This window comes from Microtus ochrogaster, chromosome 10 (assembly GCF_000317375.1).
Source record: "Microtus ochrogaster isolate Prairie Vole_2 chromosome 10, MicOch1.0, whole genome shotgun sequence".
Taxonomy (NCBI): Eukaryota; Metazoa; Chordata; class Mammalia; order Rodentia; family Cricetidae; genus Microtus; species Microtus ochrogaster.
The window spans coordinates 85041906-85065485 of NC_022016.1; the positions used below are offsets into that span (position 1 = coordinate 85041906).

The 23580-nt window shown below is 50.1% G+C and overlaps 1 protein-coding gene across 3 annotated transcripts in view; it reads left to right on the forward strand.

Annotated features, from left to right (window-relative positions):
• Mfn2 (mitofusin 2) overlaps positions 1–23580 on the forward strand; it is a 27844-nt gene extending 4264 nt beyond the window's left edge. For all 3 annotated transcript variants that reach the window (XM_005353744.3, XM_005353743.2, XM_026781992.1), the window contains 17 exons: positions 1549–1727; positions 6256–6391; positions 9422–9584; positions 10590–10714; positions 11917–12025; positions 12129–12236; positions 13020–13173; positions 13867–13934; positions 14196–14317; positions 15104–15230; positions 15551–15655; positions 15801–15903; positions 16481–16701; positions 17845–18000; positions 19033–19229; positions 20173–20307; positions 21735–23580. In XM_005353744.3, coding sequence (XP_005353801.1) covers positions 1553–1727; positions 6256–6391; positions 9422–9584; positions 10590–10714; positions 11917–12025; positions 12129–12236; positions 13020–13173; positions 13867–13934; positions 14196–14317; positions 15104–15230; positions 15551–15655; positions 15801–15903; positions 16481–16701; positions 17845–18000; positions 19033–19229; positions 20173–20307; positions 21735–21804 — 2274 coding nt within the window. In that variant the 5' untranslated portion in view covers positions 1549–1552 and the 3' untranslated portion in view covers positions 21805–23580. The remainder of the gene's footprint in view (positions 1–1548; positions 1728–6255; positions 6392–9421; positions 9585–10589; positions 10715–11916; positions 12026–12128; positions 12237–13019; positions 13174–13866; positions 13935–14195; positions 14318–15103; positions 15231–15550; positions 15656–15800; positions 15904–16480; positions 16702–17844; positions 18001–19032; positions 19230–20172; positions 20308–21734) is intronic.

The window sequence follows — 23580 nt, forward strand, 5'->3', positions numbered from 1 at the left end:
ACCACCACACACACCCATCACCACCACACACTATACACACCCCACCACGCACCATACACATATACCCCACCACACACCATACACACCCCACCACCTGAAGAAAGAAGGGGAAAGGGGGAAACGGCAGTGTGCTCACTTCCCTGTGTCCTACAGAATCTGTAACATGCCAGATGGTTTGTTGATTGGGCAACATAGGTTTGCCCCTATCGCTGTACCTGCTTTTTTGCCTACCATCAAGGTGGCCTTTCTCAAAGACCCAGTTTTAGCACTTAAACCTTCTGTGCTTTTTCTGGCTGCTCTTCCTGCTCAGAACCTTGTATTGCAGCTTTGAACACCGTTGTTGGGTTTTCTTGTGTATTCACTCATGGGGTGGAGGCTTGGTGGCAGGCACCATGGGTAGATGACCATGCCCAGAATGACAGGACTAGACCCATACAAGCTGCACATGATCCCCTCAGCCTGAGGGCCTTTTTCTTTTCATGTCCCGGGATTTGTGGACTCTGCTGGGGACATAGTGCTCTCCATGGTTGGAACTCTTCAACCATGGTAGGACCTTTCAGGGCTCCACTTGGGGGCCAGCCCCACCTGGGAGACACTAGTATATGTTTTGAGGGTTTTTTTGACCAAAAATCAATAGGACTTTGTCGTCGTGTCATGGCTTCTGTGAAGATGTGTGAAACCGAGAAAAAGACGAGAGACTAGACTAGCAGAGACCAGAATGCCCAGTGCTAGCACAAGACAGTGGAGGGTTTTTACCTTTCTCTTTCAAATAGGCTCTGTAACATACAACCATAGGAGGAACTGATAGTCTTTTGTTGTCATTGCTTGTTTATTGAGACAGGGTCTCCTGTAGGCCAGACTGACCTGAAGCTCAGAGTGTGGTCATACCTGGTGTGTGGTCATACCTGGCCTTTAACTCCCAAACGCTGGAGCCACAGGCCTGTGCTTCCATGCCATTCCCAGTACATCCCTTTTTCTTTTGTTTTTTAGTCTTAGAAGTAGATCTCTCCCTCTTGAGGTTCACTGGTCCTTGTCTCTACTCCGTAAGCAAGCAGACTAACAAACCATATTAGGAGTGAGGACCACTGTTCCTGGACCACAAAGTGGCCATGGAAGGGTGTGGCTGACCCCGACCTTGTTTGCACTTTGCTTTCCCTATCTGATGCACTTTTAGGTTGATGGTGTTGAGGAGATAGGTTCAATTCCTACCACTTCTCCTTCTGAGGATTCCTGTGTGTGAGATTGTGTGACCCCAAGATCCCTCCCCTCTTTCTGCTGTACTAGTCAGTGTTGAACAGGCAAGGCAGGGATTGCTAGCACCAAGCCTGAACTCAGGGCTCTACAACCAGGCAGTTGTGAACCAACACAGTGTGACAGGGACATGGGCCCAAGTGAACTGAGAATTCCCGTCCTCCTTAAGATGTTGGGACCTTGTTTCCCTTGAGTGAGTACAGAGCAGCCATATTCTTGGTGGTCCCAGTTCTCCCGCCCCTGCTCCCCAGCATCATGGCCTAACGTTATACTCACACAGTCTTGGCTCTCTTTCAGCGAGATGTCCCTGCTCTTCTCTCGATGCAACTCCATCGTCACTGTCAAGAAGGATAAGCGACACATGGCTGAGGTGAATGCTTCCCCGCTCAAGCACTTTGTCACTGCCAAGAAAAAGATCAATGGCATTTTCGAGCAGCTGGGGGCCTACATCCAAGAAAGTGCCAGCTTCCTTGAAGGTGAGCTGGGCGCCTGCTCAGTCAGGTTCTGTGAGAAATTTGAGTAACAGGATTTGGGGGTTCCAAAGAGGCCTGTTTTAGGGAAACTTAAGCCCAAGTGTGTCATTGCCTTACCTGTGCTCTGCTTGGATTCCTATGGATCATGAGTACCAGGAACATTAGGTATGAACTATTAAGTTGGAAATTCTACGTTTCATTTGAAGGAGTTTTTTGTTTGTTTGTTTTTGGGACAGAGTTTCTCTTTGTAGCCCTGGCTGTCTTGGAATTCGTTCTGTAGACTAGGCTGGCCTCAAACTCAGAAATCTACCAGCGTCTGCCTCTCAAGTGCTAGGATTAAAAGCATGTGCCACCATGCCCTCCCAAGATGAATCTTTTTTTTTTTTTTTTTTTTTTGGTTTTTCAAGACAGGGTTTCTCTGTGGTTTTGGAGTCTGTCCTGGAACTAGCTCTTGTAGACCAGGCTGGTCTCGAACTCACAGAGATCCGCCTGCCTCTGCCTCCCAAGTGCTGGGATTAAAGGCGTGCGCCACCACCGCCCGGCCCAAGATGAATCGTATCCCGATCAAAAAGGCAAGCAGGTGGAGGTGTGGTGTGGTGATTGCTCTGTTGGTAAAGCCTGGCTGGCATCTCCAGCACGTGGTGTATGGTGCGTGCCTATAATCTGGAAGACTGCAGTGGGAGGAGCAAGAGTTTAAGGTCTTAGCTGCTGGTGAGTTTGAGGTGAAACCTTGTCTACTAAACCCACCAAACAGAAAAACCAAAAGGCAAGTAGACTAAGGTTTGAGTGTTACCTGACACCTTAGAGTGACTGAGCCTAGCTTTACCCAGGTGTCTCTCATGCCACAACCTGTGTGTGTTTATTTGGCCTGGTTCTGGCTGCCATAGCACCAAACACTTGTGTGTTGATTATTCCGGACAGGGCGCCCTAGTTGGTATTTTTAGATTGGCAATAGAAGTGCAAGTAGGAAACTCATGTCACTGCATCTTTTCTCTGGTTACTAATTTGAGCAGAGCCTCTGTCAGTGGAGGGCTGCTTCCCTGTGCCCCTCTCTGTACGGGCAGTTCCAGACACTAGCTATCAGGCTCCCTCTGAAGGGTGCCCAGCCATAGGTCTGGAGCTTATCTGTGGAGACTCAGGTCCTGAGCCTTCTCTGTCCCTGGTTTCCTTGTGTGTGAAAGAGGGGTTCATGTGAGACTAAGAATCTTCAGGTTTAGCTGCAGAACCTGCAGACCCAGTGGTACAGGGATGCACCCCAAGCTCGGGTCCAGTGGTGCAGAGGTGCGCCCCAAGCTCGGGTCCAGTGGTGCAGAGGTGCGCCCCAAGCTCAGGTCCAGTGGTGCAGAGGTGCGCCCCAGGCTCGGGTCCGGTGGTGCAGGGGTGCACCCCAAGCTCGGGTCCGGTGGTGCAGGGGTGCACCCCAAGCTCGGGTCCAGTGCTGCAGGGGTGCGCCCCAAGCTTGGGTCCAGTGGTGCAGGAGTCCATCCCAGTTCAGGTAGACCATCTCTCCAGCCTGCTCATTGTCTCACATGGGCAAGCCAGTATATGAGGCCTCATTAAAGAAAAAGACCATGTTCAGTGTTGTTAACCTCCCTGTGCCCTGCCCTGTGCATGGGGCTTAAGGAATCTTCAGGTTTGACCCTGAATCTTAGAGTATGATTGAGGCTGAAATGATTGCAGATTACGACCTGCTTATTTATCAGTAGCTCTGCTCTGCCTTCCCTGAGCCTAGGTATGCAGAGGTGGTGGCCAGACTGCTGTCTTCCCAGGGCCCAACTGCCCTCTCTGCCCTGAGTCATTCTCTCACGTGATGTTGTGGACAGGCAGGTGTTTTGGAAAGGTATCCTGTCACAGCTCTTTGATGTGCCTCATAGTGAGACTCTGAGGCCCTTGTTTGTTGATCACATGGAAGGAAAGAAGCTGAGTGATGGAGCTGTGTTTGGGATTGTTCTGGTTAGGGAGAAGAGGCTTCACCCAGGCAAACAGTTAGAGCTAGTCAGCCTGCAGGCGCTTGTTCAGTGAAGCCATGTGCCTGAGAGCCAGCTTCCTCCTATGAGGCTTTGCAAAGGTCATGCCCATGTGCCCATATAAGGGAGGAATGTTGCTGCATCTGGGGTGGGGTGACTGCTGGAACAGGGGTGGCATGTTGGCTGGGTCACTTCCTTTCATGGCACTAGTCAGAGGGAAAACTCACTAGGTAGTCTCTGATATGCCACTTTTCATACTCCAGATGCTTTGGGGAGTGTTCTTGGGACTGGGACCTGCCAGCCTGGTAATTTGCAAGAGTTTGCTGCAGGCCCAACACCCATCTGCTTGCCAGATAGCTGAAGCAGTTTGCGGTGGATGGGTGAGACTGGATCTTGCTCAGTTTCATCTTCTGTAGTGATTTTTTTTTTAATCCATCTGCCTGTCAAGGGCACTAGGGGAAAGCAGCACAATCCTTTGGACATTCATTTACTCAGCGAGTGATGGTCTAGCCATCACATGGTAGATAATGCAGACAGCTGAGCTAGCCAAGTACGTGAATGCATAGACAGGAATCTGCTCAGGAGGCAGTGTGCCAGGGAAGGCTTCCTGAGCCTGTGCTGTCCATGCTAGACATGAGACAACGTGGAAATGAGCCACGTTACTTCACAACAGGGTTCTGTTTTTTAGAGCATCAGGTGAATTGGGGTGGGTAGCAGCAAGCCAAGCCTAGAGGGAGAAGAGGCTGGTGACTTTGGGGAGGTGGTGTGGTGGAGTTAAAACTGAGAACTGGCAAGGCCAGGTGTGGTGGTACATGCCTTTAATCCTAGCAGAGGCAGGTGGATCTCTTGAGTTCAAGACCAGTCTGGTCTATAGAGCAGATGCCAGGACAGTCAGGACTGTGTTACACACAGAAACCCTATCTCAAAACACACACACACACACACACACACACACACACACACACACACGTACGTGGGGGCTGGCAGCACAAGAGGCTATGCGGCCAGACAGGCCCAGCTCTGGAAGGACTTCTCAATGTGATATGGACTGGAGAGGTCCTATACTCCAGAGCCATGTTGCTTGCTTCAAATGGTGTGTTGTGTGCATAACAAAGATTAAATGAGACCATATTTGAAAGCTGACTAGAGAGCTGGCGGGATGGCGTGGTGAGTAGACTCTTGTCTCCTCCATGACCACCTGCAGTCTATCCCTGGGACCTACGTGGTGGAAGAGAAAGGATTCCTGCAAGCTGTCCTCTGACCTCCACGTGCACATTGTTGCACATGTGTGCCACACATGCTAAAAAAACATTAACTTTTTAAAAAGTGACTCTAACAGTGCCTAGCATGTGAGAATTTTGTAAGCATTTGTCAAGGAGTAATATGACTGATGGGGCTGGAGAAATGGCTCAGCAGTCAAGAGCACCAGCTGCTCTTGCACTGGACTCAAGTTCTGCTCCTAGCAGCTGTATGGTGTTCACATCTGTAACTCTGGTGCTTCTGTTTAACCTCCAAGGGCATCAGGCACAGGTGTAGTGCATGTATATACATGAAGGCAAAACCCTAATAAACATGAAAATAAATAGACTCTAAAAAGGAAGAAAGCAATAGGGCTGTTGAGATGGCCCAGCAGGTAAAGGCACTTGCCGAGCAAGCCTAGGATTAGGGTCTTAGAACCCAGGTGGAGGAGAGAACTGATTCCGAAAAGTTTTCCTCTGACCTCACCTGTACTGTGGCACATAAAACCCCTTCCATCATGTACAAGTGAAGCCAAGTGTTCAGGTAGTCACCTAGCACTTTGCATTGAATTCCTTTCATTTTTAGACACTTGGGGAAGAAGATACTGCTGTTCTTATTGTAGCATGAATTCTAATTGGTCTTAATAATAAAAACCCGGAGTCAGATATTAGGGGGTGAAAGTTGAAAGATCAGAGAAGCAGAGCAGCCAACCACTAGTTCTTACCTCTATGAACTTCTCAGATTGAATGGGGTGTTCTGTCTCTACAAGTCCTCAGACTGAATGCTTTCTTTACGAAACTTCAGAGTGATTCCTGAGCTCCAGTCTCCTCCTGCCTTATATTCTTCTCTCTGCTCAATCATATCACTTCCCTACTCCACCTTCCTAGAGCTGGGATTAAAGGTGTGAGCCACCACTGCTTGGTTCTGTTTCTCTTTTAGACAGGATCAATTTTGTGTTGCCCAAGTGGTCTTGAACTCACAGAGATCTGTCTGCCTCTGTCTCCCCAGTGCTGACATTAAAGGTGTGCACCACCACTGCCTGCCCTCTATAGCTAACTAGTGTGGCTAGCGCCATACTCTGATCTTGGGGCAAGCTTCATTTGTTGGAGCACAAACAGCATGGGGGAGCCCTGTCAGTTTTCCTCCCCAGTCTGTTCATAGCTGCCACACAGTAGGACTATAGTAGGGAGTCTGGAACTTCCATCTGGTGGCAGAGCTGAGAGTCAACAGAGGTGGTCTTGGGTTGGAGAGCGAGGCCTCAGCATGAGGGAGGCCATCACTCTGGAGTTCTGACCAAACACTGACCCACTGTCGTCCTCCCTCAGACACCCACAGGAATGCAGAACTGGACCCAGTTACTACAGAAGAGCAGGTCCTGGACGTCAAAGGGTATCTGTCCAAAGTCAGGGGTATCAGCGAGGTACTGGCCAGGCGACACATGAAGGTGGCTTTTTTCGGCCGGTGAGTACTTCGAAGCCCTCCCTGGCTGGTGGGGTGGGGATGGGTACAGGTGACAGGGGAGGTCCTCTCCACTGGGGAGCAGTGGTGTGCCCTGAGTTCATATGCTCTTTTTGATTGTTTGTTGCTTTTATTTTTTTAATTACATTTTTATTTATTTGATGGGGGATGTGCACAAAAATGAAGAAGGTCATGATAACTTATGGGTGTCAGTTCTCTCCTTCTGTCTTATGAATCAAAGTCAAGCTTCCGGATTAGCAGTAAGCATTAAGCATTTTTCCCCACTGAGCCATCTCACCAGCCCTTTTTAATTTTTAAATTGTGATTCTTAACAAACCTCTTTATGCATGGAGCTGGAACTAGGCTGAGCTGTGTCTGTCACCGAGCTGTGTCTCAGCTCCTGGATGAGCCAACAGAGAGTGTGTCCCTGGGGAGATAGCAATGATGCTATGCAGCTAGTCCCCAGAGCTTTTCATCTGGTGGAGCGGAAGTCGTTCCTAGTAAATAGTGACTTCCTGATCCCCACACTCCCCAGCCCTTGGCAGCCATTATTCTGGCCTCATCCTGCCTGAGCTTCCCAGTGCTAGGATTTGACTATTTGAGCCAGGTTCTCAATAAAACCGAAGTTGACCGATTCTAAGCTTGTCAAGGTAACCAGGTTGCCCCAGGGATTGGAGAGCTGGGATTGGAGGTGGCTGCCACACCTCCCTGGCTTTTACATGGGTTCTGGGAATGTCTTCAGCCCAGTTCCTTCCCATGTAAGGCTGAATATTCCATTTCATGTGCATGTGACATTTTATTTGTTCATCTCTATGAACAGTTGGGTTGCTTTAGCTTTGTGACTCTAACAGATAATGTCACTGTGTGCGCATGTGTGTAGATGTCATTTCCGGTCCCTGCTTCTGGTTCTTTGGGTTTGTCCACAGAAGTGGGATTGTTGGTGAATCCTGTCGTTCCACTCCGAAGCTCACTAGATCTCACTAGTGTTTTCTTCAGCAACTGTACGTTGTATAGTCCCCCCAGCAGTGCACATGGGTCGTTTCTGCACACCCTTGTCCACAGTGTTCTGTGTTTTGATAGTGGTCATGCCTCTGAGTGGGAAGTAACAGTCTGATGTGGGGTTCTTTGTTTTTATTTATTTTTGTTTGGTTTGGTTTTTGGCGATAGGGGCCTTACTGTGATGTCCAAATTGGTTTTTAACTCCTGGGCTCAGGTGATGCTGCCCCACCCAGCCTCAGTGCTGGACCTTTCGTGTTGGGCTCCCAATGTGGTTTGATTTGTATTTCCTTAATGTTAGGGTTGCTGCGCTGCTTTTCGTGTGTTGATTGGCCTTTTATATATCTATGTCTATTCCTTAGTTAGGTTGTTAATTTGGTTATTGTTGCATTGTAGGAGCTTTTAAATACATTGGTGGGTCTTTTTTAAAGACTCGTTTATATTCTGTTATGCTCATGGGTATGTTCACTTGGTACAGGTCTCGGTACCAACCAATGGCACTAGATCCCACTGGAGCTGTAGTAGATGGCTGAGAGTTGCTGAGAACTGACCCCAGGTCCTCTGCAAGAGAAGTGCACACACTTAACCACTGAGCCAGTGGTTCTCAATCTGTGGGTTGTGACCCTTTTAAGGATCAGACAACTCATATTTATGTTATGATTAATAACAGTAGAAAATTACAGTTATGAAGTAGCAACAAAAATACTTTTATGATTGGGGGTGACCACAACATAAGGAAATAACTGCATTAAAGGGTTGCAGTTAGGAAGGTTGAGAGCCACTGCACAGAGCCCTCTCTCCAGCCCTTTAAATACATTCTGTGTATTTGTAGATCTTAGCCATTCTGCAGGCTACCTTTTCACTCTGACAGTTATATCCTTTGGTGTCTAGCCCTTTTATTGGTTTAGTCTAATAACTACGTAGACTTTTTTCCTGTCTGTGGGGTCATACCTAGTCAGTGCTGTGCTGTGAAGCTTCCCCCTTTGTTTTAAGAGTTTTAAGTGTAATAAGGAGGATCAGGCACTAAAAACAATTAGCACCTGAGACTGGTGTGTCTTGTTTGGTAAGTGCTTGCCTGCTATGTATGTGAAGCCCTGGGGCCCAGCATGATGGCACTCACACCTACAATACCAGCACTCTGGAGATGAGGGGATGGGTTGGAGGGTTTAAGGTCATCCTCCATTTGGAGTTTGAAGCCAGTTTGTCAAAAACAAAGCTACACTTCTACTTAGGTTAAAGGTCCTAGATAAACTAACTGGTGCTTGGCACACAGTGGTAGTATAGAGTGAACACTGTGTCTCAAGTCCTGTCCCTGATGACTTGTGATCTCAAGTGTGCCCTCAGCTTCTTTGGCCCGTTGTTTCTTCATCCTTTCCTGGAAGGTGTGGCCTGGCCCTCACCCGGGTGCTAGTGTCTGTCCATGTCGCTGGGCACATGGAGATCGGTGGCTTCAGAAGCTGTGTGCTGCTGGGGATTGCCATGCAGAATGAGAGAGAGTGTTCCCATTAAACCCTGGAGTAGGCAAGTGTGCAAATGGAGCTGTTTACAAGAAGCAGAATGTAGAAAGGGGTGTGTTAAATAGAGCACTAAAGGAAGCTTCCCTTTTGCCTGACACTGGTGGGCCTGAGAAGTGGGGCTTCATGTGTGAGGAGAAGCATGATGGGAAAATAGCCACACAGCAGGGCCAGTATTGGGAAACAAGGACATGGGATCATGTGGACAGGATGACAACCCAGAGGACAGGGCCCATGGTTTAGGGAAGAGCATGGTTTACTTTGAAGACAGTCAGTTTCCACCAGTGCTTACTTACTGAGTGGTGCTGAACTCTGAGACAGGTCGCATCTGTACCAGCCCTTGCTGCACCAGCTGCCTGCAAGCTGATCTGAAGCGCTGAGCATGTTACAGGTCCAGGCCGAGGGATGTTCACCTGCCATTTTAACAAACACATGGCAGAGAATAAGACTTCAGCCCAGGCTGGGCACTACAGTGTGACAGCCCAGACTGTATTGTTCATGGCCTCACTGTTGTTTCTCCTAGGACGAGCAATGGGAAGAGCACCGTGATCAATGCCATGCTCTGGGACAAAGTTCTGCCATCTGGGATTGGCCACACCACCAATTGCTTCCTGCGGGTGGAGGGCACAGATGGCCACGAGGCCTTCCTCCTCACTGAGGGCTCGGAAGAGAAGAAGAGCGTCAAGGTGGGTTCCGTCCAGCCAACTCTCTGCTGTGGGCGCTAGTGGGTGCAGTCTGGACACGGAGCAGCCAGCACAGCAGTGTCACAGGGCTCACCCACCTCCATGCTCATGAGCTTTGTGGGGGATTGTGAGAGTGTTTGGGAGGGTCGGGAAAGTGGGGCACTAGGAACAAGGCCCAGCTTGTTGAGGGTGAGAGGCTGAGCTGGCTGGCTGTGCACTGAGCAGGGAGGAGAGCACATATGTTCCTCCTGGGCTTGCCAGCAGGGTGTGGTTCCTGAGTATGCTCTAGGATTCTCATGCTCCAGCCAGCAGCCCCTGCGTTCTCACTTTCTGAGAGGCATCTGTGCTCTACTTGGAGCCAGGTGTGCATTTTGATTCATAGGGGATTAATCATTGCAGAATAAATTGAGCCCCAGGGTGATATTTGAGAGAGAGGCTTAAAGGGGAGTACGATGAAAGAAAGGGAGCTGGGGAGATGGTCCCTCTGTGAAGAGTGCTTGCTGCTCTTTCAGAGAACACGAGTTCAATTCCCAGCACTCTCAGGAGCCTCAGGCATTCTCCTAGAACTCCAGCTCCAGCGGGTCCAACACCCTCTTCTGGCCTTTGTGAACACCTATATATATGCATGTGGATAAAAATTAATGAATCTTTTAAACATTTTCTTATTTTCTGTGTATAAGTGTCTGCCTACTTGTATGTCTATAGCACAGAGGCACAGAGGTGTCTGGTGCACACAGTCTATCCAGAAGGGCTTCAGATCCCCTGAAACTTAGTACAGTTGTAAACTGCCTTGAAGGTGCTGAGAAATGAACCCAGGTTTTCTGGGAGAGCAGCCAGTGTGCTTGAATGTTTTGTTTTTTGTTTTTGTTTTTTAATTTTTTAAGGACAGGAGCTAGCCAGTTAGTTGGTCAGCCATCCCAGGCTGCTGTGTTGTAGTAGGTGGCACAGGAGATCTCCCAGCTGATGATGCTTCTTGGCCTGATGTTTATTTCCTTCCTCCACCGTCAGACTGTGAACCAGCTGGCACATGCCCTCCATCAGGACGAGCAGCTGCATGCAGGCAGCCTGGTGAGTGTGATGTGGCCCAACTCCAAGTGTCCACTTCTGAAGGATGACCTCGTGCTGATGGACAGGTGAGAGGGGGGAGACTCCTAGAATCCCAGTCTGAGGGTACCAACTCTCCATTTCTGGGTGATTCATGTTGAAGGTCCCTGTGTCCTCTCTTTGCTCTGTTTAAGTACTGGAGCCTTTCAGAGAGCTCAACCAAATCCTTCTGCCCCTTGGGTTTCTTCCAGGGCCTGGTTGGTTATCATGCTCACTGGCATCAGTGCCCTGCAGATGTCCCAGGAGTGGGCTGTTTGAAAGATAGGGGCACTGAAAAACAGGGGAGGCTCTACATGCCAGTCACTGTGTTTGGATTCTGCCAGTCCAAGCTGGTTCTGGCTTCAGAGGCACTTGCTCTATAAAACAGTCCTTGGAAGACTTGTGCAACAGATTTGGGCTCCTTGTTCCCTTAGTTCCTTTCCTTCTGGACACCAAAGCACTATTCTCTAGACCGCAGCCTGGACAACGTAGGACCTGTTTAATCATTTCACTTGCCAGTGTCTGAAATGCCATTGGCAGAGTCGGTCTTTAGCAATCCTCAGGACAGTGGCTCTGGGAAGGCTGGTGATTCCACAACAGTTAGTATGTGTGTTGGGTAGCATATATGGCCATTTTATTCCTTTTGAAGGAACGCCCTGCCTTTGGGACACGTTACTCCTACACTGAAAAATACAATACTTTATATGGTGGCCTTGAACTGGACTCAAATACAAACTTGGAAGTTGGGCATGGTAGTGCGTGCCTTTAATCACATCTCTAGAGAGATGAGGCAAGAGGACCAGGAGTTCAAGGTCAGTCTCTGCTACGTAAGGCCAATCTCAATTTAAAAAAGGAAAATTCAAAACTTGAATTTAGTTTCAGTTAGAGAACTGAAAACTACAAGTTATTATGTTTTTATAAAAATAACAGGTGCTGTCTGGTGGTAGTAGCACATGCCTTTAATTCCAGCATTCTGCAGAGCAAGTTCCAGGACAGCCAGGGCTATACAAAGAAACCCTGTCTCAAAAAACAAAAACAAAAAAAAAAATCGGGGGTGAGGGGAAAATAGGTGCTAAAACACAAACTGCAAATTCCTCGGTGATCTGGAAGGTCAGGGAAAGGAAATAAAGCTCCCCGGAAAGGGTAGACCTGCCTCCCTCCTTCGCCCGACTGCCTTGTAAGTCCCAGGGCTGTTCACACTGGGGCTCAGGCCCTGCACCTGACCATGCTGATTCACACCTGCCCCCACCAGCCCTGGGATCGATGTCACTACGGAGCTGGACAGCTGGATTGATAAGTTTTGCCTGGATGCTGATGTGTTTGTGCTGGTGGCCAACTCAGAGTCCACACTGATGCAGACGGTAACGCTTCTCCACCTTGTCCCTGGGCACGCTGGGCAGGACAGCTCGTGGGGCCTTGACTGACAGGACCCCTCCTCCACCAAGGTCCTTTGCCCTTGTTTAGGAGAAGCAGTTCTTCCACAAAGTGAGCGAGCGTCTCTCCCGGCCCAACATCTTCATCCTGAACAACCGCTGGGATGCCTCTGCCTCGGAGCCTGAGTACATGGAGGAGGTGGGTGTCTCTCTGGCAGTTTGGAGACTGCCATGAGCCATGAGCACTAACCACTCGGATCTGCCTGTGTTCCCCCGGCAGCCTCAGATCTAGTGGGTCAAGTCACTGCCTTGACTACATACGACTGGATGTGGTCACTGATGGCGGTCATCATTCCCTTCCCCACCCGTTCACTTTCTCTCTTTTCCTTGACTTCTCTTGGGTTGAAAGAGCATCCCTGCCATGATTATTTTCATATTTGCTTTTATTTTCGTTTGGACCAGTACCTGTAGAAAGAGACTTTAGGAAGGCATTTGGGAAAGAAGCTTAAAGAGAATGAAGAATGGGTGTTTTCTAGGACAACTCCCAACTCTGATTTTATGTGAAATAAAAGAAAAGGGATTTGTGAGTCCAAATGCTGCTGAGGCTCGTCATGGAGCTTTTGTTGTGATCCTGTCTCCACACCTGAGGGAGTGGGACCTGCTCACAATGCCTGACGCTTGCTGGGGGTCTGTGGAGACTCTTAACACTTTTAAGTTCTACCTGGGAACTGAGACTCTCTAGGGGTACCTATTGTTTGATAAGTCAAGATGCTGGGACACTTGGCTTGTCCGTGGAGAGCCAGGTTTAGTCTCCTTTCTTTCTGGGACACCAAAGAACAGTGTTAGGCAGACTTTGACCTGAGGTTGTCTGGGCCTGTTCTGTGTCTCAAGCACCCAGAGAGGAACTAGGGAAGCTGGCGGCTCGAGAGCAGAGGTGTTTCCCCACTCCTGCCCTGCTCACACACAGCTGTCTGTGGCCCAGGTGCGGCGGCAGCATATGGAACGCTGCACCAGCTTTCTGGTGGACGAGCTGGGCGTGGTGGATCGAGCTCAGGCTGGGGACAGGATCTTCTTCGTATCTGCCAAGGAGGTGCTCAGTGCCAGGGTCCAGAAAGCCCAGGGCATGCCAGAAGGAGGTAACCATGAGAGCCGACGGCCTCCTTTTTTATGGATATTTGAAATGTCGGGTCTCTTACTGGGTCTGTTGGTGGCACTTGGTCTGACAGCGAGGTGGTGCTCAGAGCCTGGAGGGAGGTCCTTGTTCCTTAAAATCAACTAGGAGACGCCTCTGGGCCTGTCTTTGAGGGCATTTCCAAAGAGGAGTCCCTGAGGGGGATGACTCACCCTGAATGTGAGCTGCAGCATCCCGTGGGCTGGGTCCCAGGCTGAGTGTAAAGGAGAAAGCAGTGAGCCCCAGCATTCCTTGTTTCTTTGCCCTGTAAGGTCTGGGCAGGCAACCTCAAGTTGATGCTGCCATGACCGACTGTTTCTCTGCAAACTGGGAGCCTAGGGAAGCTTGCTTTCCTCCCTTAAGTTGTTTTTTGTCAGATGATTTTGGCCACAGGGTTAGAAAAGTAACCTAGGGGGCTGGAGAGATGGCTCAATGGTTAAGAAGCACTGGCTGCTCTTCCAGAGGATGGCTTCAATTCTCAGCACCCACATGGAAGCTCACAATTGTCTGTAACCCCAGTTCCAGGAGATCTGACACCTTCATACCAGTGCACATAAAATAAAGTTAAAATTTTTAAAAGAAAGTAACCTAGAGAAGGGATTTCCCCCGTTTTCCTCTCTGTACAGCTGTTTTCTCACTAACACTGTTTTTCTCCTAGGGGGCGCTCTTGCAGAAGGGTTTCAAGTGAGGATGTTTGAATTTCAGAATTTTGAGAGGCGATTTGAGGTACGTCTTTGATTCTGGTATATAGTGATTCTGTCCTTCCAGGTTCTCTCTAGCCCTGTCCTTGGCTATGAAAGTCACAGCCTAGCCCTTAGAGACATTGGCTCCCACCTCCCTCAGTACCTCTTTCTGTTAGCCCTTGGAGGTGTTGGCGACCACCTCACTTAGCGCTTCTATCTGTTCCAGGATCCCTGGCTATGAAAGCCACAGTCTAGTCCTTGGAGGTGTTGGCCCCTCCTCCCTCAGTGCCTCTGTCTGTTCCAGGAATGCATTTCCCAGTCTGCAGTAAAGACCAAATTTGAGCAACACACAGTCCGGGCTAAGCAGATTGCAGAAGCCGTTCGTCTCATCATGGATTCCCTGCACATTGCCGCCCAGGAGCAGCGGTGAGAGCCCAAGTCCAAGGCAGAGGGAGTGCTGGGAAATTATGGTTCTGTGTATTTTGCTTTGGGCAAATAAAAAGATACATCTAAGAGCAGATTGTTAATGTTGAGATGAGTCCACGGGCTCACACCCAGACCACATTAAAAGTTAAATAGCCTGGTCTTCAAGAGCTAATTCCAGGACAGACTCCCAAAGCTACAGAGAAACCCTGTCTTGAAAAATAAAAAAATAAAATAAAATTTAAATAGAACTGGGCAGTGGTGACGCATGCCTTTAATCCCAGTACTCAAAAAGCCAATCTCTGTGAGTTTGAGGCCAAAAGTGAGTTCCATGACAGCCAGGACTGTCTCAAAAAAAAATTTTTTTTTCACACTGTTGTTATAGAGTGTGTATCTATGTTACAGCTCACGTGTAGAAGTCAGAGGACAACTTTGTGGAATCATATCTCTCCTTGCACCTTATCTAGATTCTAGGGACTGAATTTAAGTCATCTGGCTTGCATAGCAAACATTTAATCCGCTAAGCCATCTTGCTGGCTTGCCACACATTACCCCCTTCCTTATTAGTTAGCAGAACTGTCTCTAACCCTCATCTCTTTAGCCATCTCTATCTGTCACCACCCCTTCCCCTAAAGGAAGCCTGAGGGATGAGGGGCTGTCTTCTGCCTGCCTCAGATACCCTGGCCAGGCAGGAGAAATGTGGCCACCGTAAGCTTCCCAGCTTCCCTTGGCGTCCCTGCTTTGTCATGTGGGGACATAGGCTTCTGAGCAGTGCTCTTTTGCTTCCAGAGTTTACTGTCTGGAGATGCGGGAAGAGCGGCAAGACCGGCTGAGATTCATTGACAAGCAGCTGGAGCTCCTGGCTCAAGACTATAAGCTGAGAATTAAGCAGATTACAGAGGAAGTGGAAAGGCAGGTGAGAAGGAAGAGAAAGTTATGTGGGGAGATTGGGGCTCCGAGTCAGAGTCAAGTTCCATGGCAGCAAATGCCGAGGGCAAGGCTTCTCATCCCAGGGGCTTCCTCGGCTTTCTGTGGCCCTGGCTGAAGAACAATTTCCTCTGGGCCTCCGTCCAGGACCATTTTGATTGCCCATTTTCTTCCATCTCTGAAGCTTCAAATCAAGAGGAGCTGAGGAGGCTGCTTGGTATGGGGACAGGCGTGCAGTCCACTGCAGCCCCTCCCGCCAAAGCAAAGCACAGTCCTCTTGATGCTAACAGCACCCTCCCTTGGCTGCAGGTGTCCACAGCCATGGCTGAAGAGATCAGACGCCTCTCTGTGCTGGTTGATGAGTACCAGATGGACTTCCACCCGTCCCCAGTTGTCCTCAAGGTTTATAAGAACGTAAGTGAAGCTGGACTGTCTGAGGGTCCCTGAGTGGAATTGCCAGGCAGGGACATGAAGCCTCTTTGGTCACTGGCGGTCTTGTTGAACCCCGAGAGACTCCTGGTGGTCGTGCTTCTTCTCACCCTCTCTTTTCTGGAGGCAGGAACTACACCGCCATATAGAGGAAGGCCTGGGCCGGAACATGTCTGACCGCTGCTCCACGGCCATCACCAACTCCCTACAGACTATGCAGCAAGACATGATAGGTTAGTGTCACGGGGGACCTTGGGGTCAGTGGAGCTGCCGTATCCAAGATGATGCTGGAGGGATAGCTCGGTGTGTTAAAAGTGTGTACAGCTCTGGCAGAGGACCTGAGCTTGTTTTCCAGAACCCATGTCAGGAGGACCACAACCGCCTGAACTTCAGCTCTTTTCAGAAGATCCTATGCCCCTACCTCCATATACACCTGCATCCATGAGCACATAGTCCCACAGACACGCAAATACATGCACGTAATCAAAATAATCAGTCAACTAGGATTTTCCTTATCTGTTACCTTTGGTGGTGATTTAACCCACTACCTTCCAGTGTGGTGTCCTGAATTCATTCTCTGTGAACTTGGGTTGCCATGTGGGACAATATACAAGCTGAGACTTTGGCATGACTGCTGGCAGGTTCGGGAAGGTGACCTGTCAGCCAGTCCCACCAGCTGACCACCTGGGTGAGGTTTCTGCAGAGCTGCAGCAACCCTAGCAGCTGGTATGGACTCTGTGCCTGAGGTTGGGCCCCGGTGTGGCACAGGCCTACATTGATGCACACTCTCTCTGCTTGTGCCCCTGACAGATGGCTTGAAGCCCCTTCTGCCTGTGTCTGCGCGAAATCAGATAGACATGCTGGTCCCTCGCCAGTGCTTCTCCCTCAGCTATGACCTGAACTGTGACAAGCTGTGCGCTGACTTTCAGGAGGACATCGAGTTCCACTTCTCCCTTGGATGGACAATGCTGGTGAACAGGTTCCTGGGTCCCAAGAACAGCCGCCGGGCCTTGATGGGCTACAGTGATCAGGCAAGAAGCTGCTTTCCTCAGGGCATCATGGGAGATCACCTGCCACCAGGGGTCCCTAAGACAGACAGCCATGACAGTGTGCCACTCAGTCACTGGTCAGCATTGCTACTCTTGTCAGCGTGGTCTTGTCCTGATTACAAATGCAGGGGGTTTCTAGTGCTTGTCTCAGTGTGTGCTCTTCAAAACAGACCACTTGGAGGCTGGAGACATAGCTCAGTGGGGAAATGTGTGCCTTGTACGCATACAGGAGGCTTTGCATTTGATCCTTGACACCACAGAGGGGAGGGAATTTTAAATTCGTACCTATAAACCACCACTTTAAAATTTATAACCGAGCAATTAGAAATATTTTAGAATAAAAATACATTAGGAACTGGAGAGATGGCTCAGCAGTTCAGAGTGCTTGCTGTTCTTGCAGAGGATGCAGGTTCTCTTCCCTGTACCTAATGATGGTTCACAACCACCTCTAACTCTAATTCCAAGGCATCCAGTGCCCTTGACCTCCTCCATGCATACCAGACACACGTGTAGTGCACAGACATACATACAAACAAAACATTCATTCATACATATACAATTAAATAAAGTTTACAATAAAAAAAATACACATCACGACTTTAAATTTTAGAATAAAAAGTACATTAGGGACTGAGGAGAAGGCTCAGTGGATGCAAGCACTTAACTCTTCCTCCCAAGCTGGCATCTCAGCTTGGCTGAAACACGAAGCGTGCAGTCATTGAGAGAACAGTCTAAAGGCAGTAAGCGCTGGAGGAGGACGTCTGACACAAACCCACACACTCAGATGCACATGCGTGTGTGTACACATGCGCACACACACAGGCGCTCACACACTCACAAGTGCTTTAATTACAACTTTTAGTAAAAGTTCTGTGCTGGCAGCAGCCCAGTGGCCAGGGCTTGCGTCCTGTGACATGTCACAGTGCTCGCCTTGGGCTAGCGGGGCTCTCAGGAAGCAGATATCCCACTGTGGTGCATACAGAGCTCATTTTCCCTCTTCTGCCTCTTGGGAGTCGAAGAGCTGCTCAGTCCCTACCCTACCTCGTTTAGTCTTGAGGGTCATTGAGGGTGTACTTGAAGGACAGATTTGTAACATCCTTCTCATCCTTTGTCGTCTCTCATCAGGTTCAGCGGCCTATCCCTCTAACACCTGCCAACCCCAGTATGCCCCCCTTGCCGCAGGGCTCCCTCACACAGGAGGAGCTAATGGTCTCCATGGTTACCGGCCTCGCCTCTCTGACATCCAGAACCTCCATGGGCATTCTCGTGGTTGGAGGAGTGGTCAGTGACACTTGCTTGGGGGTGGGGTGGGGGGCTCCTGGGGGCTCAGTGAGTGTTTTCTACCCGGGGGGGGGGGGGGCTGTGTGGCCAGGGCCTTTCATATGCAGTTGTTCCTCTGAGACATCACACAACTAACAGGATGTTCCCATTTCCTGGATGTAGTTTGCAAACTCACTGCTAGTTTGAAGCCTCCTCTTCTGACACAGGCCTCTTCTTCCATAACAAGTAGAGAATAAGGAACAATTAAAGGTTAAGCAGGAGGCCTACCTGGCCCTTGAACTTTATCTCTTGCTTCTAGATATGTGACTCTGTCTGACTCAAGGGCAGCCCCTCTGTTTCTGTGGGGCTCACCGTGTTCTGACTCAAGACCCTTTGTAGCCACCGTCCCTCACATCTGAGATCTCCCTGGGGGTGTGGTGTTGGCAAAAGGTGACTGTCACAAACACTGTCAGATCAGCTGACAGTCCGAGCTCCCCTCGGACTAAGAGTTGCATCCTGTGGCTCTTTCCATAGATAGTGGCCTAGGAGAGGGTTGTGACCTACAGCTCTGACCCTTGACAGGCCTTTTATAGATCTTACAGCATTTTGTTTGCCTAGCTATACCATCTGTGGGTTAAATTTACATCACATACCTCCTTTGTCAATGAAGAAGCTTGTCAGTAAACTGGCCCAAGTTCATGTAGCCAGGATGAAGTGTGACAGGAAAGTCTACTCTCTTCAGTGGGCTGTGAGGAGTGACTCCAGATTCTGCCCCAGAACAAGCTGTTGCTCTGGATCACCTGGGTTTCTCTTACAAAGCCTGTTTCTCAGGTTTGGGGCTGAAGTGCAGCAGGGGAGTCCAGCGTGTGCCAGGCCCTGAATTCCATCCCCAGAACTTAAAGCAGTTCCTCACTAGATCAGGACAGTGGCTCTAACCCTGAGTTATCGTCCATGGCCACGCCAGTCCCCTGACTTCAGCTGGGAAGTGCCTGCTTTCTTAGCCCCAGTGGAGCCGCAGAGACCTCGCTCCAGATTAACCATGCATCCCTACAGGTGTGGAAGGCAGTGGGCTGGAGACTCATTGCCCTCTCATTTGGACTGTACGGCCTCCTCTACGTCTATGAGCGGCTAACCTGGACCACCAAGGCTAAGGAGAGGGCCTTCAAGCGCCAGTTTGTGGAATACGCCAGTGAAAAGCTGCAGCTCATTATCAGTTACACTGGCTCTAACTGCAGCCACCAAGTCCAGCAGTGAGTAACCCAGGGACCTGAGGAAGGACACGCTAATTGGTGGGCTCTCCCCATCTCTCTTTCAGCTTGACCCAAGAGCCCCTGGGTCTCAGCATCATGGGTCCCAGGACTTTGTGTAGTGCTAGCTTTGTGTCCAGGGATGACAGAGGGATCCATGGCTGAGGAGCTGGAGGCAGGAGGGTCATCCTTGGCTATATGGGGAGAGTTTGGGGCCATCTTGGACTACATAAGACCCTTTCTCTTAAGTAAATAAATATTAAAGGTTGCCTTGAAGGGCATGAGCTGTGGGATCCTAAATCAAAGCCTGGTTACAGTGCCTCGTTAGGTAGGAGCACAGAGAGGGCAGTTTTACTACTTGTACTGCCTAATTCCAAACTCAGGGCAGTCTTCTGGCTTCAACCTCCTGGGTCCTGGGATTGTAGACTTGAGCCACCATGCTTTGATTGCCCTCGAACTGTGGCGTGGCAGACTCTTTTTGCACTGGCTTTGTAGCTGTGAGCTATATGTTTTTTTATTGGTGTGTACTGAAAGGGCTAGGGATATAACTTGGTAGAGAGTTTGCCTTACATGCATGAAAACCTGCCTTTCATCCCTACCATATCACACACACACATGCACGAGAGGATGCTGAGACTTGGAGATAAAGGAGATAGGACCTTTCCTCGCTGCCTAGCTGATGAGCATTAGAGTCAAAACCCTGGCCTCTTGTGTCCAGTTAGCTTCACCCCTGGACTGATGTGTCTCCTGTGGTGATGCCCAGTGTCTTTGATGTGGGCATCGGGAGCTGTTATAGCAGAGCTGGGAAGGATTCCAAAAGCAGGACTTCAGGCCAGAGCAGATGTGGATGGACTCAGCTGCTTCTCTGTTCTGGGTGGATTTGGCCACCAGTAGAATCCTGTCTAAACCACCATCTTCCCAGTTGATCCCATCTCTGTCCCCTCAGGGAACTATCTGGAACATTTGCTCATCTGTGCCAGCAAGTTGACATCACCCGGGAAAATCTGGAGCAGGAAATTGCTGCCATGAACAAGAAAGTCGAGGCTCTGGAGTCACTTCAGAGCAAAGCCAAATTGCTCAGGTGAGTGGCCTAGTGGCCACGCTGGGGGATTGGGGCTTGTCTGCATCTGCTGTCTCCAGTGTGGATCCCAGGTGCTCCTCAGGGATTTAGCTCTCGTGAGATGTTTGCCAGGCTCTGAGTACAAGATGGCATTGGTTGCTGGAGGCTTAACACAGTGTCACAGTCCTCAGGGTGTTTGCAGATGGGGCATAGTGACACAGGAAACAAGGCAGTGCTGTGATGTTGCAGGGTCTCAGCACTTGGCACAGACTGTCTCACCCAGTTTGTGTAGCCCTGGCTGGCCTGGAACTTGATAGTGAATGAGGGCTGGTCTCAATTCACTGAGATCCACCTACCTCTGCCTCCCTGGTGCTGGGATTAAAGATGTGTGCCACCATGTCCATCTCAGCTCCACTTTCTAATAGGAAAATTGGTGCCCATGGAAGCTGAGGCCCTTGTCTGGAGCTCCACAGTTGGGGTGCAGGTGGGCTGCAATTTGACTCTTCTTTCCCCGAGATCTGCCACCATGTCTGTCATATTTAGTTCCTCTCTAGCCCAGGAGCAGGAGTGCCTAGCACCAGGTCTTTCCCTGAGAGATCTGCCACCATGTCTGTCACATTTAGTTCCTCTCTAGCCCAGGAGCAGGAGTGCCTAGCACCAGGTCTCTGCACAGGAACAGGACTGGTGGCCTCTGTAGAACTGTGACATTTGCTGGGGAGGAGGATCAGTTGGAGGAGCCAGGTTCTGGATGCTGGCCCTGCACTCCCTCCTCAGCTTTCCTGTGTCTTTTGGCTTTCATCTGTGAGATAAGAATATAATTTCATGGCAGCCACAGCTAAAGGTAGAAGTACTGTAGTCCTCAGCCTGCTCAGGCTGTGATAGCATTAGCACATGGGGACTTGCATATCCTGCCCCCGCCTCTGATGTCAGGCCCAAAGAGGACAGAGAGGTACTCAGAAGTTTCAGCACTAGCCCCAACAGGTCAGTGTCTGGCCTATGCAGAGGTGCCCCTCCTGCCCACCACCAGGGACACACCGCTCACTGACTGGCTCTGGCTCTCAGGACAATGTCTGCTGCTGCTGGTAGCCACAAAGATAGGCTGAGCTAGCACCCAAACTTTCAACTGTCAATTAAGAAAGCTGACCTCCAGAGGTTTGGGGAATCTGGGTTGCAGCAAAACCCAAACCAGCTGTGGTGATTGACTCGTATAATCAGAGCACATGGGAGGCTGAGGCAGGAGGAGTTCACAGCTGAGAATGAGTTCAGGCCAGCCTGGGTGGCTTAGTGAGATTCTTTCTCAGTTCACCTCTTTCTTAAAAGCCGGACTCTGTCCTTTTCCTCATCTACAAAGTGGGAAATTGTGCTATTGAAGGATTAAGTGACGGTTCAGATAGGCTAGTGTGACCTGTTCAGTCTGCCGCCTGTACAAAGCAGTCTTGTCTTCGCAGGAATAAAGCTGGCTGGTTGGACAGTGAACTCAACATGTTCACACACCAGTACCTGCAGCCGAGCAGATAGTGGGCAGCGGGGGCGGCCTGCGCAGAGAGGCAGGGCTGCACCTCCCATGGGCTCCAGTCCTTGGCCACTGCGGAGAGAAGGGAAGCATCCACTGTCCTGTACTGTTTGAGCCTCCACACCAGTTACCCGACCCCTGCAGGAGACCCCGGTGCACACCCTAATTGGAGACCGACAAGGATGGGTCAGCTCAGCATGAGGAGTCACGCGTGCGTGTCTGCTCAGCATGTTCACCTGGTTGAAGTTCGCTGCATTTGAGAAGGTCTTCCTCAGGGTAGCACCCTGCAGAATACTGAGGGGAACCCTCACAGGCATCAGGCAGACACTCCCACCTTCTCCAGCCCAAGCAGGCACACCTAGAGAAAGACAATGTGGGGGTGACTGGACTCCCCGGAAGAATTCAGGATAGTTCTGGAAGGGCCATGTTTGTCCCGGAAGGACTTGTATCTTGTGTTTGGCCTCAGCTTTAGCGCTTTTCCCCACTTGCAGTCTCTGAGTTGTGCTTGGTGGCCAGGCTCAGCACACCCTGGGCTTTAGACTCAGGCAGCTCGTATGGGAGGCTGGGGACCTCTGCCAGGCAGAGCAGAGGGAGAGCTCAGGAGAAGGCGTGTGGATTAGGGTATCAGATGTGGTGGTGCTGACGTCTGACAGGATATGGGGCTTGCCTCCCTTCTTGCCATTGAGGCCCTTGCTCTGATTTCAGCTCTTGGCCTGATGGTCCTGATTTATTAGTGAGAGCTAGTGTGGTCCAGGTGGTTAAAGGATGTAGCAGGAGGGATGGTGGAAGATGGGGCTGCCTGGGGTGGCTGGAGAAGGTGGGTACAGAAGAGATCCCTCTCGCGACCTGACCTAGCACTGAGGGGCGCACAGCCTGTGAGCCCACCTCCCTAACTCCAGCTCATCTCTGCCTTGCTGCAAGCTCCCCGTGGCCACCATTCTCTAGACTGTACCTTGTGTCGATGCCTGCAGCTGGCCACAAACAGCATGAGAAGCCAGGTTGCCGTTTTCCTACTGCCCTGACCCTCAAGCCTCATCCCATTCTACTCCTGAACTCCTGCTGCTTGCTTAGCCTCCTGTTGACTCTGGGCTTCCCCTTGTTGAGGGTTGAAAATGTTACTGGTCAAAGTGGGGAAGATTCCAGTCACCCAGGTGGATTGTCTGAAAAAAACAGTTTCAGGTTAATGAAGACTTGTAGACCTGGTAGAGAGTGTCTTAGAGATAAACCATTGGGCTGCATCTCCTCCCAGAAGCCCACAGCCAGGAGCTCCCCTGGGGACAAGGTCCTGCTGGTTGGCTGCCCATGGCCATGTGCTCTCTTGTCCCTCAGCCTACCCTGTTTACTGGGATAGTGATGGTCTTGATCCGGCTCAGCATGTAATGGGAAGAAGTCGTGAGTGTATTACTAGGCTGGACAGATGGGGTCACCTCACAGTGGGTCAGGACAAATCAGTGTCACATGATCCCAACAAATGTTGTATTCTTTTTTTTGGGGGGGGGATAGAATAAACTTTTTCAGTATAGCCCCTGAGTACTGAATGAAATTTTGAACTTACATAAGTAAAAATTCCACTTAAACCACCAGGGAGAGACTGCACCTGAGACATTTAGCGGAGCACTTTAATTTCTTGCTGCTAACGGTTGTGTGATCTTTGCTGGGGCGCAACAGGCTCCTGACACAGTGAGTTTGCTTCTGGCATATTCGAGGTGATGCACTTGTCTGAGTTACCTGTATCTCTGCTGATGTATTGGAAACTAAAATAAAGCCCCAGTTATGACCCT